Genomic DNA, 17,755 nt, shown 5'->3' on the forward strand with positions numbered 1-17,755 from the left:
AATTAATTTAAAGAATATTTGACCTAGAAAATAAATATGGACAAAAAATCTAGATTTTTAATATATATATATATATATATATATATATATATATATATATATATATATATATTAAAGCTGTCAAAGTTCAAGCGTTAATAGATTAATTAATCACAGAAAAATGTCGCATTAATCACGTATTAACGCATATTAATCGCACTATTTTTTTCGAGCACACTTAAACCTTGAACGTAACCGCGGATGGTTACATTGAAGGCTGCGCAGGTCAGTGATTAGGTCAATGCACGGCATTTCCTACGCCTGTTGGTCCAAGATGAGCGGGTGACTCCAGTTGGTGTGCTCGGTGGTAAATTACGCTTTAAATAACACCCCGATGGGACTTTAGATAAAACAAAAGTGCCTTTAATGAATTAATAATTGCTGAATTGCGCCCAATTGATATGATGCTGTTGCGTTTTGAGCAATACACGCATGCATGCAATTGTGTACATGCATTAAATCAATGTTTACAAATGACATTCAGATCATAAAATGCGTTAATGTCAAAATATTACGGTATTTTGTACTTATTTTATATTACGCGAATACACAAGGAATTTAGCTGATTAATCGTGATTGATCAAAATTAAAAAGTGTGATTAATCAGATTAAAAATTTTAATCGTTTGACAGCACTAATACAGATTTATTTTTAGAGCTTTACAGGGAGCCGCAGGAGAGGGATTAAAGTACCACATGTGGCTCCAGAGTCACAGGTTGCAGACCCCTGGGCTACATGAACGTTATTTTGCAGCTTCTATCTCTCTGTTCTTGTTTCTAACTAGCAATAAAGTCATTATCAATATGTTCGTGTAAGATGCATTTTCACAATTGGAGGTGAGCCATCTGTCATGCACGAGGCACCAGCGACTCCTTCCTGTGCCAGTGTACTGCTGTGCGATACTACGATATGATACATAGTGTTATATAAACATGTCCATCTGTATATACATTCACTATATAGTTAAATATATTGTTTTAATTAAGTTATTTGAGGTGTAGGTTTGGTACTGGTGTAATGAACGATGACAAGTGCTGCTTCGCCTGAGCCACACCTCCTTGGGCTTCAAGGCTGCGCCGTCACCAACTTGGGAGCTATGCTGCCAAGTCAGCCGCTTTGAAGGTTCAGAGAAGTGGTTTTACAAAACATGCATTCACACAGCGCAAGATGCCGTATTTTACGTGGGGATAGCTTTGTTGCCACAAACGTAGCAAGTTCTACTCTTTTAGGGGTGATAATCGATTTACACTCAATCCAACCGTTACCCTAATGCAGGGGTGTCCAAACTACGGCCCGGGGGTCATTTGCGGCCCGCCATACATATTTTGCCGGCCCGCGGCAAATACTAAAAATAATTTTTCAATGCTGTTTATTAAAAACAAAAAAACAAAAAGGTGGATTAAACATTTCTATCTACGCAAAGACACAAATTTGCAGCTAATAATTCAGTTCCAGAAATAAAAATAGTTTCATCCACTTGTTTCTTAGTGTCAACGTCCAATTTGTGAAAACATCACATTAATTAATGGTTAATTATTAATGAAAAAAATGTGAAAACATCACATTAATGGTTGTTAAGTGTGGTCAGTTGACAACCGATTGTTCTTGTGGTTCAGAATGTCAAGTTGGGATCAGCTGCTGCTCAGTGGAGAGGCATATCTATTATAGTGGCACACAGGGGTCACTATTTGCCTTGTGACTGTTAGCAGTTTTCAATAAGTAACTGTACATTATATCAACAATTTATAATTGCTTCATTGATTTTTACCATGTTTAACTCATTCACTGCCATTGACGGAAAAAGACGTCAAATGATGCATTTTTTGCTGGACTGGCAATGAATGCGTTAATAAATAACTAATCAAACTAAACACAAAATAATTGTTTAGATAATATTGAACCGTATAATAGTGATTTGTTCAAACCATTTCATTTTCTCAAAATGAAATTATTTATTTTACATTTATTCCATTGTAGTGTCAACATAAATACACTTATTTATTCTTTTTTTTTAAGTGTTAATTCTAATATTTTTGTGTTTTTTTGTTTAGTTTTTTCTAGAATACAATTAAAGTACCAAATTGATAAGCAGTATCGTTAACATCTTAATGATACCTAAGTTGTACTGATGACCTCTCATGATGTTGTACGCTAATGTATTTTTATGATTTTTGTTTTTTTCTAAATTGGGAATCAGTGCTGTCACCTTTTCATTCATATACTTGTTGTTTCCTAGGTGGGCGACAGGGTGATGGTTTTAAGTCGCTTCGGCTTGTGGCAGGAGGTCGTGGTGGTGCCGGCCAACCACACTTTCATCATGCCGGACAGCATGAGCTTCGAGGAGGCTGCCGCCATACCGGTCAACTACATTACTGCCTACATGATGCTGTTTGACTTCGGCCACCTGCGGCCAAACCAGAGCGTCCTCATCCACTCGGCTGCAGGTAGGAACATTACAATGCTAATTATTTTTGGACATTTTGTAATCATTTAGTGAATGTTAGCCATCAGAAAATTCAAACTAATGTTTTTCCTCAAAAGTGCATAACAGCAAAGCCTGAGGCTCCGAGCTGAACTGTTGCGCAATCAAGTTTTGCAATCCAACTGCAACTAAATAGGTTGACAATTATGAGCCATGCCAGCATGTGATAGCAGTCCTGTGACAATATCGCATTGACGTATTAATACTTAATCATTAATACTTCACCATCCCCAAGAACTTCACTCCACTTTTCAAGAATACTGCATTGCTTACCATCTTATTTTGAGGGTGGGTGGGTCAATGATGGTGTATTACGGTTTTCATCTTCCTGCTTTGATTTCTTTGGATGCCAGTTTAAGCAGCAAACTAATTGGGTCATCAAATAGTGAATTCAACCGAGTCTCCACTGAGTCAAGATGTGGGATTTACACACCATGACCTTTTTGATACAATTGTTTTAATCCACTAAATTCCATGCATTCCATTAGGATCCTCCTCATGGAAGTTAAAGTTGGGGGGTGGGGTTGGGATTGGAGGGGGGGAAACTGGGGGGCTAGCGGAAGTATTTACACCTGTTTTGGGGTGTAAAGCAGTAAGGCCGCTGAGAACATCCAATTTTGCTGCTGCTTCAGGCAGCTGGGTAGCAGGAAAATGCATTAGTTAGCAGTATGTAGAATTTTCGTCCTCTTGCTGTGCTGAGGGAGTCAGAATAGGAACAGGATCCGGAGGCTTTAGGGACAGCACGTGGGTGTACATGGAATGAGAAGTGAGGCCGGGAATGAAATCAGAGCTGCGTTTTTGCCCAGGTGTATCCAGTTCAGCGTAGAAACCAATGCAACGTTGTTTCCTGGGAGATGAGCGACAGGCCTGCATCCCAACTGTCTGCTTGCAGCCGATGTCTCACATCCCTGGGAAATCGTGGAAATATGGTTTTCTCATGCAGGGAGGCTGGGAGACTGGATAGTTTAGAGGCAGTTACTCAGGGCAAGCCGCCAGCTGTTATTACAAACAGTACATCTGTGATGTACAGTGGAATCTAAATTTCAGATTTGAATGTAGCCTCAGTTCACTAACCCCACCAAACCCGTCGGCCCCACCACCATCAAATCTACGACCAAAGTCAAGTAGGCTTTGATTAAACACCGTTACTTGGTTTCCTGGCTTATGGCATGTGGTTATGAAAGTGTGTAGTCGTGTTAAATAGTCATAAAGGATACATATCTAGCTTTAACAAAATAGAAACACGAGCAAACTAAGCTAACATTGCCAATGTAAAAGAGGGCCAATGTTAGTGCAGCTGCTACGTTAGTAGCATACTTATTCATAACTGTTACCATAATGCTAAATATTAGCGTTTTTTTTTTTTTTGTAGAGTCAATAAAAAATTTTGAAACGCGGTGATAAACGTACCTGTCAAGCCGAAATGTTGCTAATTCTGCATCACTTCTAAATCCTCTGCTGCTTTGTCTTGGGATCAGTCCAATCCTTTCTTTATTGTTGCTTCACCCTGCTTGTTTGCTATTCTTACGCCCAGATGTTGGCAAACGAGGGATGGGCTTTTTTTTTTTTTTTTTTTTTTTTTTAAGTGTTGGATATTCCACCATAGTTTCAGCAAAGCGCTGAAGACCAACGTCAGCGCAAGGCTACAAAAGTGTGCCAGCTATGAGAATGCACGAGAAATGATTGACACCGCTGATTGGTTGTTTTTGGTTCCTTGCAAATCAATTTAGAGGCAGATGAGATGATACGACTCGAGTGCCGATTTTTTTCAGAGCATTTTACTCTTGTCCTACTCTTCAGGTTACACTGACAGTATTAACAGATATGACAAATGTAATCTTTTGAAAAATTACCAACTGCACCCGTGGTGTTTTGACAGTTAAGACTGCTTTAGTGTTTTGCAATAGAACTGTTGCAACTAGGCGTTTTATTATGCCATTTTTACATCTCAGATTAACAGTTTTTAGTGACTTCTTACAGTAAGTGACTATTAGGACTGGCTGTTTTTATGGCTCAAATTAACAGTGAGTAACTCAGTCTCTAAAGCTGCACTATTTCATAATCGACATGATAAAAATCAATATTTCGATTTCACCCCACTACTAGTACTTCTCGCAGTGTGTGAGAGTCACATAGCAGTGGGCTCACATGGTGCCTCAGGCTGCGAAGCGGTGGGAGGTCTTACCGGCTGAAGCTGTCAAAAATTGTTCCTGATGTTCTGTGATTAGGGAGATTAAAGGTATCGGTGGTGACAGGCGGCACCGCCAAAGCAGCGAGGATTTTTTATTTTTTTTCTTGCTACCTTCTTAACTCTCATATGTTGGCAATATCACCAAGGAAATTACACCCTAGGTTTCATATAGCTTATTGAATGTATTCATTTGCGTGGGTATGGTGGCAATAATGCAAAAACACACTGTCTTGATATGTATCATTTGCTAAAATATTGTGTTAATAAACAATAATTTCATCATGTATAATCTGTCCTTGTGATGAGGTGTACCTGTTGAGTGACAGGGTGTAAATATTACAAACAGCTCTCAGTACAGTGCCATAATATGACACTAGTGGAAGCATTAAGTCTGTACTTTATAATCTCAAATGGTCTTATTTTCCGCTCTTACTTAATGAAATTCCAATCAGTACAGTACGTCACTTGACAATATGGAACACCACCATTACAGCCACCAATTTAAGCAGCCCTTAAAACTCAGAGCTCCTATCAGAAATCTCCACATTTTCATGTCACCGTTCCAAGAACCCTGAACTGTATATATTTTATTGCCAACTTAATCGGACATTTTGTCGTCACAAGCAGTCCGTTGACTGCGTGGAAGTGAAAGCAGACAAATACATAGCAGTGGCATGCCCACACAACTCTGCATTCCTGCCTTATCAGCTTAGGTGGTGCCAAAATGCAAAATAATGACGTCGTGGTGACACACATAGACTCACAATGCAACAATTAGGTCACAAAAGTGAACACCCACCCATGGGTAAAATGATAAGAATGATAACCATCCATCCATCCATCCATCCATTTTCTTGACCGCTTATTCCTTACCAGGGTCACGGGATGATAACCATGCACAGCTGATTACTGAACACGATGTCTACATTGTGGATTTAGTTTTCTGTGGTCTACAGCTATGCTGGATTTTGTCCGTTATGGAGTTAACTTTATAGCGTTCACACTAGCATTTACCAAAAACTGCTTATTTCAAGATAGGCTATGCTGTGTGTAGCCACTGAGCGTTAGCATAATGGCATAACATCAACCACAGACCATTTAGTTCCAAATATGCCATGTTTGTAGCTACTGTTAGCAATTCTGTGTTAGCATTACTATTTACTTGCATTCACCTATGTACAATTAGCTCCTGTAGAACATTAGTTCCAGGTATTTATTATTTTTGTAGCCAATGTGTGTGAGCATTTTGCATTAGTAGCGCTTGGAAACTGGCCAAATTTCCATCAAGTGTTATGTTCAAGATATGCCGTGCGTTGCGAGAATGAGTGTTAGAAGCATTAGTGTTACTAGCGTTCTGCCCAAGGTAGAAGTAACTTCGACGTGAAGAATGCTGTGTTTGTAACCACTGAGTGTTAGCATTTTCGCATTACTAGTGCTTGCCTAAAGCTGTAATTAGCTTGTGTGGAGATATTATGTTCAAGATATTACCATGTTTCTAGCCACTGAGGGTTTTATCCTTATAACATTAGGCTACTAGTGTATGCCTAAAAAAAACACGTTTAGCTTTGTGGAGGATTTACTTCAATATGTCACATAAATGGTGCGGTTTGATTACTTAAAGCATCACTCCGTAATCTAAACTATGCCAACAATGTATGCAATGAGTATTTAGACATGTTTGACAAGAAACATAGTAGCTAGTAGCTAAGTAGACTATTACGGCCACCATCTGCTACGATGTTTGTTAGCTGCTAATGCTAGTTTACTAATAAATCAGTCAGCGAACGACTGCTTCAATAAATATTTACAATATAAGTGTAGTTTTCATTATTATTGTAATTCCAAAGGTTGTGCCAAAAATACAGTGTTTGGAGCACTTTGCGTGGAATGTTCGAATGCCTGCCAGATGCAGAAGCCATGTCGCAGCATGTTGTGCTGCTCAGTGAATCAATGTTTTCTGCTGGAGATGATAATGCTCATGTTCTTTGCGCAACCTGTTGATCTTTAAAAAGGAAAACGGCATAAACAAGATTAAATGCTATTTCACTAGACCACACCACAGAAACAGAGGTTAGCCAGTTTTTAGATTTTTACATTGGCTACACTTTTGCCCAACATTAACTCAAAAGACTACCATCTTCTATGCTATAGCAACCTTAGCGAGTGAAGCTAATGAGGTTATTTCCTGATTGCGATGTTTTCTGTGTAGACCTTCAGCTTTTTGGTAGCCAGCTTACAGGAACAGTGCAAATTAATTACAAAATCATTTTCTTCCAGAAGTTTGGTGAACTTTTCCCCGTCACACGACCCACTAAAGCACCTCGTCCAGCCCGAGAAAGAGTAAACAGTCCTCAGCTGCCTCTCTCGTGGCCCTACCGCCGCTGTTGTCCTCTTTATATGACAAACAATAGCTTGTTGTATTTCCTCCCGCCGCGCCTCTCTTCCCTGCCGTTGCGCACATCTGCATCCTCCTCCAGTCCCTCAACACGACCTCCGCCATATCCGTCATTGGCGTAACGTATGCTCGCTAACCCTCTTGTGTCGCCGCCCTGAGGGAATTTGGGTGTGGTCAGGTCCGCTGACATTTCGATACGTCTTTACGAGAGCCGTCCACTGTGACCAGCGTTTCCTCTCTGACCTCTCCCTGAACCGAGGCCCTGTGTTTGTGAACCCTTCGCCTGGCATCCACTACAGCACCACACCCACACTACACATTCCTGCATACAGTCCAATGATGGCGTCACTTTGGTTTTGTGTCAGGACTCCCGTGATAGACAAACACTAGCATATGTTATCAATCTGCACTGGTCGTAAAGCAGTCTAGTTCTGGCAATAATTGTCTAGTCTGAAGACTTCCATGCAGCTGCTTCATGCTAGAGTGTCGAAATGTGCAAGCTAGAGTGGATGTGGATGATATTCAGAATCAGAATTACCCTTTTTTGGCTAAAACACCCAAGGAAAGTCTCTGGTAGTTGGAGCCATTGCAAAAAAAAAAAAACACACATTATAAGAAAACCTGCATTTAGTACATACCTACACAGATGTACAAAATGTCAAGAGCAAAGGAGGGTACAGGCATAATGTTTGATTGTTATTATTGAGTATGGAGGGTTAGTGACAATAAGGGGTTAGGGTTAATTGGTTTCCCTTTTTGGTGCAATTTATTTGGACAGGTGAACACAGCAAAGCAACTCTGGTGTGGATGAAAATCAACCACTTTGTTCGAAATATGTTATCTATCACATTATCTTGCATGGCACATACACCTAAAGACGCGCGCACACACATGGTTTTCAATTCAATGTTTGTGTTTTCTGTCTTCAAAATTTCCAGTGTTGCTCTTTTTGAGGTTGATCTGTCTTTTGTCTAGTTTTATAAAATGTTAAAAATAACCAGAGTTCAGTAATGCATTTTATTCAACAGACACAAGCTCTGGAAGCTGTCAAGCTGCCAGTCTTTTTTACATTGTTCCCACATAACATCTCATCTGTCAAGCAATACATGGTAATGACTTGCTTTGGCCAATTTTATGGCCACTTCCTACTTTCGGTATTTATAACTTTGTAAATCAGCCAGAGTGATGATTGCATTTTTATGCCACAGTTTTAGTCATACATGTTGTGTCCAAAAATGTTCACAAATATATTCTTTTCACATATAAGGCTTTTTTTTTTCTTTTTTTTTTTGAATGAGCATGATCATTAAGGAGGAGAGTGAGCTCTGGGCTGGACTGAGCATCTGGTTCAGAGGACAGATTCCTGATGACATTTACAATTGACAGTAAACGGAACACAACCCACATATACAGTGGTAGCCTTGAAAACCTGCTCCCCTTCTTCCCTTTAAAGAAGCGGCTAATTGGTCCAACTTCAGAATAGACAGCCAATCAGGTGATAGTATGGTCTGCTTCACTTCAGCTGTAGTTTCTCAGTCGAGAAGAGACAAAAGTGTGTATCAAATGTGCGTTGCAACATGAGAACCACAAATGAGTACAAAGAAATTAATGAATTTGATTAGAGATGCTGAAAAACGTGCAAAAATCACAGATACATTCGCTAGAGAGGCTTCTGTGACAGCAATTCTCTAGTAACTGCAGGTCGGACAACTGAAACGGTTGAAGCAGCAGAGGATCAGGTAATGGAGGTCATGTTAGCTGGCTTTCATGACATGCCCTCAGAATCGCCATTGTTTAAGAGTCACCACATGCATACTTGCCCACTTTGCATTAAGTACCTTGTTTTTAATAATGTAGAAGATTTTCAAGACTGAGAGGTTGTGGATGATAAGCAACTGTCCATATTAGGCTACATCAGAATATTGGAAATAGTCCATTAAAAGTGTGTTGAAAGGTTGCATATTAGTCTGAATTAGTAGCAACACTCTGTTATAGTTAAACATGGTTCAAAAAGCAAACAATTTGTATTAGGCAAAAAACTAATACAACTTTTAGGGGTATATTCACTAAGAATGCGCTGCGTCCGGTAATAGCGCGAAATATTGCACCACAACGGCACCCGCAGTCTGCGGCCAGTTACCCACCTATTCACTAAGGATATTGTTCTAATCATATACCGGCGCAAACACGCCCACAAAACTGACAGCTGGGAGCAAATTTGCACCTGATTTACCACACATGGCAATGGATTTGCGCCAACAACATGGTTGTTATAGTAACAGTCGCAAGAAAGGTGACATTATCAGAAAGCGAGGTTGGACCGAGAGAAAGCGTTTTGAGCGCCATTAAGCTGTACAGAGCAGAGAGGACGACAATGACATCATTCATTCATAAAGTACAAATTATTGGTGCGATCGTTTTTAAAAAATATATTTTCAGAGGTTGGCGTGGACGTACAGTATGCATCTGGCACGTGAGAATGATCGTAAAATTCCTCCCCGCCATTGCCGATCAGCCCGGTTTACGTTATGTTTCCTAAACTAACACGGATTGCTCCATCTTTACCAGTTAGCGCGGTGCAAAGGCGATGCAAACCTTTAGTGAATAGGCCCCTTTGATTTTTTACGCCCAATTTAGGACACTGCAGAGCTTTTAATTATCATTCATCTAATTTATGATTCTTGTTGCTTTTTAAAGGAGGTAGCAACTTTTAATGTGAAGCTGAAACTGACATATGAGGGAGATTACAAGAACAACTAATATTAGTGCCGTACTTACTGATGCGTTATTAGGAGTTGAGATGTCTAACAGTAAATCCCTATTAGAGGGTGACACGGGAGTAGATTTTCACTCCCATCCCACTCCCACAGCAGAAATTCTGTCCTGTCACAGTCCTGGACAATAGTAAAACAAACAACAACAAAAAATAAAAAATAAAAAAATTCCTGTCCTGTCCCACACCCCGTAAAAACGACTCCCGTCCCGCTCCCATTCAGAATTACTCCCACTCCTGTACCACTGTCAGGTTAACTGCATCATTAAAAATAAAGAAAGAAAGAAAAGAAACAACGTATAAAAAGAATAATACAAATGGCTGCTCAAGTGTGTATCTGTCCAAGGTTTCTTCCCGAATGCGTATTTAATGAATCCCGCTCCCATCTGCTCCCTTGACGTTTTTAACCTGTCCCGTCCCAATCCCATGATTAATAGTAAAGTTCACTCCCATCCTGTGGGAATTATGCCCGGGATTCCTGAAAAAAACGTCAGCCTCTAATCCCTATATTTGTCTTATACTGTGCTCTGATGGCCTAGGACATACCAGAATGTGCAGCAAATGGCCATTTAATTGATGCACTGACAAAAACCTAAATTTTGATTCAAAAATAAATAAATTAAATAAAAAAAATAGGTACATAAATACAGTATGTTTTTAGAAAGGGTGATATTATGGTGTGCCATATTCACAAGTTCAACTATTTTTATGTTTTTTGTTTTTTCATTCTTTTTATTTTCAATCATTTATACTGTATATTGTATTCTACCACTACACATGCTGTTTTTCTCATCCATTAATTACCGGTTAACAATGTCGCTCACGTGGATAAGCCTCCTGTGGGGTTCAGTAAAAAGCCTCGGTGCGGTTGTCTGCAAGGCTGGGCTAATTCACTGTGACCATCAAGCAAAGCGGGGGGAGTCGTTCGGGGGAGGGCCGTTGAACCGTCAGCGCTCCTCGGGTCTGGCATGGCCGCCGGCGCATCAGCTGCACTGATAAGCGAAGGGAAACCAGGGCGACCTCTGAACTAACGCTCCAGTCATGTTGGCGCTCTCATGCCTGCAGTCTTTAAACCCAACATCTCCGCCCCCCCCAAAAAAACTAACCACATAACCGCCCCTGTCTCGCCTCACTCTTACCACCGTGCACACACTGGCAGGTGTGTCTGATGCATGTTCCGGACACCTGTGTGTGTGTTTTAATAATACACATGTTTAAACTGTCATAGCATCATTCAAAAATTACGCTGCAATAATATGCAAGCAATGCTACCAAAATGTCATGTTTACATAGTCGAAAATTTGAATTGTTTCCTTCTATTGATCATCACGGAGAATGCCAACAGATGAACAAACAGCTGTTAGAAAACTGCGGTTCTGTTCGCATTCCACCATCAGCTATATCAACCAATGCGAATGACATCAAGCACACTGTGATCGTGAGAATACAATAGACCCTTGACGTTGAAGTGCGCCCCTTGCGGTGGAGGGCAGCGCGTCAATGCGAGTGAAATAAAAAACAATCAGTGTGACCTAGAAAATAGGTCAAATAGTTAATAAATCAGCGACCAATGCTATGGTGAACTTGTTAGCAGCCGACGGATGCTCTAATGGCTCAAAGAGAGATGAGATCATTCTTTGGGCTGCCGGCAGTGATTCTAAACCAAACGGAAGACAGTGAAGAGTGAAAGACGAGAATGGTGGCTAGCGCGAAACTACGACGCAACTGCTTTGCACCCATAAAAAGTACGAAGAAGGTATGCTCAGATCATTTTATATCAGCTAGTTATTCTCGTTTTCATATACATTAACATTAACTTCTGATTATAAATGTGAACTATGCACAAACTGTTCGTGAACTCGTTGGGACGATGTGAGAAGGATGAGCGCCAGTGCGCGCCTCGGATGGGCCCGATCAAACTTGACTATCTAGAGGAAGTAAAAGTCGTAACAAGGTTTCTGTAGGTGAACCTGCGGAAGGATCATTACCGGAGAGAGAGGGCGAGTGAGCCTGCACAGGCGGAGGCGCCTTCGAATGAGAAGCCGAGTTGGATGCTCGCGGAAGCTCCGACCGCGGCGGCCCGAAGCCGCGGGGTCGACTCGGTTTGCGCTCCCCCCTTCCCTACATCCACCCAACCTTGGTCCCGGCCCGGGGACAACCCACCTACCCCTCCCACCCGCCGGTGTCAGTGCGGCCCGGCCACCTCGGAACCCGACAGCCGACGGGTACGCAACTGGGTTGGGGAGGCCCCCTTTTTATATGGCATGCCCAAGACACCGTCCGAATTGCGCGAACTCATCGTGCGAATGCGGGAAGTGAGTAAACTATGCACAAACTATACACAAACTATGCGTTAACTCGTCATACCAGTGCGTGTCAATATGGGCACGAATGGTCACGCATTCGTGAACTCGTCGTGACCTCGTCGTGAACTATGCGTCGAATAGTCGTGAACAGTGCGGGAACCTCCCACTTCGTGCCCCAAAATGGCACGACTTGCCACAACAGAATCGTGCCCAAAAGGCATGCAAGTGTCAGTCCGCCTTAACACTTTAACTCGGACTTGATCTGTGCTGAAGAATGTGTTGTAAACGTGCGGTCTGTTTGTTAGCAGCGAACAAGCTAAGATAGCATGTAGACTTATATACAGCAAGACGAGTATTCCGGACACAAACGATTTAATGAATGACAATTTTTACACCATGAAAGTAATGATCGACGTACTGTTTCAACCAAAAACAACATACCTGAAGCTTCCACTTCCACTTTGCCCTCCAACAAACTCATTTCTTTTGTAGCTAGCGGCTCCAACTGACTGTGTTCAATGAGTCACAGTAATGTAGTGTTCTACCCGGGACGTTTTTTGTGACACTTGACATATTTCCCACCTTATAACGAAAATGCTCGCCGAAAATCAATATGTGTACTAGGGCTGCACGATATTGGAAAACCATGTGATTTAGTTGTTGAATATAGCGATATCGATAATATTGTGATATTTAACATGTACCTAGAGAAATTACATTTTTATTATCTAATAAAACACTTTTTTCATGTGGCAAAATAATCAAACTCAATGTATTCTCAATTAATTGTAACTACCTCTCAATAATGTTCAACTATTGGAAGGCAATGCACATTTTCGTTAAGTACCCTGTGTTTCAATTATGTTTTCCATTTGCATTATTAGGGTTGGAACATCCATGGAACTAGGGGTGTGGAAACCAAATAAAAAGAGAGGGTGAGGAGGGGATTTGTTGAGAGAGTGCAGTAGTGAATTGTATCAGTCAGTTCCTCTCGTGAGCTTTGAACTGAGTGTCTTACCTCCTTTTTGTCACGTTTAATAAATCTCAAACAGGTAAACTTGACAGTCTTACTGGTCAAATTCAGATAAAAGCATAAAATTCCATATCAAACTTATTGCATGTCTTTGCGATATGCGATAGGCCAATATGGCGATATTGATATTTTTTCAATATATTGTGCAGCCCTAATGTCTACATTCATTTGTTATGGGAGGCTTGCCCTCCGGGAGGCGCAGCGGGAGCTAAGCAGTGACGTCAGCTGGAAGTGTCTATTTGTACCATCTCGCCACTCCCATACTGTTCAGTGGAGACTCAATTGTGTTCCCTCTCACAACACGTAAACCGTGAAAGTGAGAAAATGGCTTACTGTCTTACTGTGCCCTCCTCTGGGTAATTTGACCACAACTTCATACACCTTGAGGCCACCAACAGGTCTAAAAGCAGGCAGCCAACATGCAGACTTTGTAATTTTGGTCTGAAGACACAACGGAGGCGTTGCTGGAATGTTTAGATGTCACCGACTGTTTTTATGTTTCTATCGATCATGTTTTCAATATAAAATAATATTGTATCTATCATTATTACTACCACAACTATTTTATTTGTGTTTCTTGCTCTTTCTGTACAGCACTTTAAGTTAGGGGTTCAGAATGGTTAGGGTTTCAAGAGTGTTGGGATTAGGGTTTGTGTTCTGTGGTTCGATAAATTAGGGTTTAGGAAGGTTAGCAGGCCAGGTTACTATGGGTTTAGTGGAAAATCTACTAAATTGGGGAATTTACTGAATTTTTACTGATTAAAAAACATGTATGTCAGACCTCAGGTTTGTGCAAGGGGCAAGTGTTGAAGTTGAGAGTTAGGTAGGCATGGGTGAATGTGAGGCGTTGTACAGAGCTTTGAGCACCATACGGTGTAGATAAAGCGCAATGTAAGTACAGCCCATTTACCATTTAAGGATTGAGAGGGTTAGGTTTGGGGTTTAGTGTCTGGGGTTACGGTGGGTCAGGGTTGATGTTAATAGGGGTTTGTTTATGAGGGCTAATGTTATGGGGTGAGGGTTAGGGATAAGGAGGTTCAAGGAGGGGCTGGAATTAGGGAAGGCTTGGGAGTTAGTTTTGAGGTTGAGATAACTGGTCTAGTCTGGGAATCCCTGCCAGAGTATAAATGTAAGTTAAAATTAACACTTTGTGTTGGCATGTTTTTACGCATACTGATTAAGAAAGAGATGGCAACGAGACTGCTATCAATGTGATTCTTTAGGCAGCCACGCTCCCTCCATTAGTAGTCATGCTGTTTTACAAACAAGATCGTATGAATTACCGGCGTGACATTCCTTCCTCGGGAAATCTACGGGCTGCCTGCCTTCACACTCTCAAACTGGCTTCCTCCACACTCTGCCTGCTGAGAATTTTGAGAGAGCGAGAGGGAGAAAGAACGTTAATTTGCTCTCCAAGCTTTGCCTGTGCAGCCCACAAAAATACCAAAGTTACATAATGCAGAGTAATAGCAGTGCAAAGAGTGCACGCTGACAAACAAGCTCCCCTCACGCTGGCATCTGAGCTGGGGCTGCAGAGAAGAAGACAGGGAGGGGAAATAAAAGGCTTTGTTGAAGTTGTAACGCGGCCCGTATCGGTCGTTGAGAGATGTTTGAGATGTTTTCTTTTTTTTCATTCTTCCGTAGGCTGCCGCAAGCAAATGACAGGTTGTGAAAGTTCCTCAAGTAAAAGTGGAAATAAATGCTGAGAAAGTGACACATACAAACACGTCTGTCACAACTTGCAGCTCACAAACATTTTCATTTGGAGAACGATGAGGACATACTATAAATATTAACTTTATTATGGAAAAACAACATTTCTGGATAAATCATTGTTTTTATTTTTTTACTTGCAATTTCTCTATTAAAACGACAGATAAAAAAAAAAAAAATCATGTGATCTAAAACTTAACGACTATTGCTTGGAGTATATTTTTTGGTCACCTCATTGTTTGCTAGGCAAATTTTTTTTCAGGCACATTCAAGTAGTAGCAGTAAATAATTAACGTTTACTTGTGGTAATATGAATTAAAAAATAGATTAAATATTTTACAAAAACTTCACTTTAAATTGTATAAAATTTCAGATTTCCTTTTTTTTTTAAACAATCTTTGAAGTTACAATTTTGCAAAAACACGACTTAGTTTAACAAAATAAATAAATAAAATTACCCCCAAAATATACATATATTAAAACAATGGAATTAGAATTTTACAAATGATAAGCACATGACAAAAATACAGGCATACAGCAAATAAAAATATTATTATTTTTTTTTTTTAAAGAGCTCAGAATTGTTTATTCGGTAGTCTTACCGATTCAACGTCTTATCATCATTGCTCTTTTTTTTTTTTTTTTTTTTTTTTGTGTGTGTGCGTTTGCGTGCGTTTGCGTGTGTGCGTTTGCGTGCGTGCGTGCACGTGCGTGCAAATACGTATAAATTTATACTCATTAATTCACCTAAAACCTTGTAAATATCCCATTACCCTTCGCCTTAACCAGGTACTTCAGAATCTTGCCAGAGTCGTGAGGTTCAAATGGTCAGGAGACCAGAGAAAAGGTCAGAAAAAATAAAGAGAAAAGAAAGATAAATCAAAGTGAAATCCAGCACCGACCAAACACTTCCTGCCTTCCCCATGGTTACAAAATCAAAGTCTTACGCCAACCCCGGAAGCCTCTAAATTCCAACAAATTAGCGAGATCTCAAGAGACCAGAGGAAAAACTAAAGAGAGGAAGGAGGGAAGGATCGATGAGGCAGAGTGAGATCCATAGAAGCCAGTACATCCAATCTATCAAAGTGAAGTCCAGCACCAACCAAACCCCTCCTGCGTGGTTACAAAACCAGAGTCTTATGCCAACCCCAGAAACCTCAAACTTCCAATAAATTGAGATCTCAAGTGACCAGAGGAAAAACTAAAGAGAGGAAGGAGAGAAGTATAGATAAAGCAAAGTGAGATCCACAGACACCAGCACCCACTGATTCAAGGGGCTGTGGGAGGGAGAGGCAAATTCTGTTTGAGTTTCAGTAGATGCTGGTGCGATGGATCTGGCATGCATAAGGACCACCACCAAAGAAAGAAGCCGTCAACCGCGGTCCAGCAAAGCGAGCCCCGCCCCCCCCCCCCCCGAAATCCCCAGGCCGCGGCAGCACCAAGGCCACCCCCAAGCCACCCGAGCGGACACCGGTGGGCGAGCCGACCCAGACGCCCGGAACACCCCCGCCCCAGCCCGGGCCCCCACAGCGCCCCACCGGTCCCCAGCCCCCATCCCCCCACGACCCCCCCGCACCCCACCCAAACCCGCCACCCGCCACGACCCAGGCCCCGCCACCCCCGGCCCCCAAACCCCCGAACACACCCCGACCCCCAACACCCAACCCCCCACCCACCCATACCTCCACCCCCCCCAAACAAGACGCCCCCCCCCCCCCCCCCGACGACCGCCAACCGCCCCGCGAACCCCGGCCCCCGCGAGCCCCCCCACCCCCGGAAACCGGCACCGGGCAGCAGCGCAGAGAGGGAAGACGTGCCCACCCCACCTCCAGCCGTGCGAAAGGAGCACAGCGGCGGGAGGGCGGGAAGCAGAGCGGAAGCACCGGGGGAGAGGCGGAACAGCAGAACACCGAGCCCGGTGGGAAGAGGCCCCGGTCGTCACGCCAGCGTACTAGTGACACCTAACCCTGTTACTGAGTCCGCCAGCTCGCTGACTGGCGAGCTCTACCCTTACACCGTGAATGTGGCCCCACCCAGTGTATATACAAGTGTGTGCGTGTGGTGCATTAAAATTGGGAGCAGGTGAGTCGGAGCAGAGGGAAAAAATTTCCCCTACTCCGATACACCTGCATACCCCCAAAAAAATGAATATGTATATGTGTGGTGCATTAAAAAAGGAAATGGAGGGACAAAGTGGTGGGGCAGGGACAGAGATGGGGGGGACCACAGCGCTGCCAGGCACTGCAGTCCAACCCCCCTGATGGCTCCCCGCCCCAACTCACCCCTCCCCTTGGACATGATGTGCATTAAAATTGGAGGGGAGTTGAAGGGTGAAGACGGTGTTTCCACCCTTCCCCACCCCACCAAGAAATGTGTTGTGTGCCCTATGTGTATATTTACAAAGTGTATAGTGCAAAACTAGTGAAGTGAGTAAGAGGAGCGACCAGCGGGGCCTCACCCAACCCGGCGGGTGTAGGTGGCACGCCCGCCCCCCACCCGCCCCCCACCCCACCCATCTGGCACCACGATAGGCGGACAGGGCCAGCGCAGCAGGGCTACTGGACAGCCCACCGGCCACCGGAGCCCGCCCGGGGCGCCAGGAGTTCTACCGGAGTGGGGCAGGCCTCAAACCCCCGCCCGGCCCCCGGAGCCCGACGCCCGGGCCGGGGAGGGAGCCCCAGGCCCAGGGAGAGGGAGGGGGCGGGGGGCAGACAGGGAAGGGGGGAGGGGGAAGCGGGGAGGAGACGACAAGAAGGCGAAAGGGCGGCTGCAGGGCAGGAGGGGGGGGAGGAGGAGGGAGGGCGACAAGGGAAAAGGGACCGG

At 42.9% G+C, this 17,755-nt stretch overlaps 1 protein-coding gene across 1 annotated transcript in view; it reads left to right on the plus strand.

Annotated features, from left to right (window-relative positions):
* vat1 (vesicle amine transport 1) overlaps positions 1-17,755 on the plus strand; it is a 54,629-nt gene that overhangs the window by 11,385 nt on the left and 25,489 nt on the right. Inside the window, exon 2 of the mRNA XM_077495463.1 lies at positions 2,276-2,483. Within this exon, the coding sequence (XP_077351589.1) occupies positions 2,276-2,483 (208 nt within the window). The remainder of the gene's footprint in view (positions 1-2,275; positions 2,484-17,755) is intronic.

This window comes from Festucalex cinctus, chromosome 1 (genome assembly GCF_051991245.1).
Source record: "Festucalex cinctus isolate MCC-2025b chromosome 1, RoL_Fcin_1.0, whole genome shotgun sequence".
Classification (NCBI taxonomy): Eukaryota; Metazoa; Chordata; class Actinopteri; order Syngnathiformes; family Syngnathidae; genus Festucalex; species Festucalex cinctus.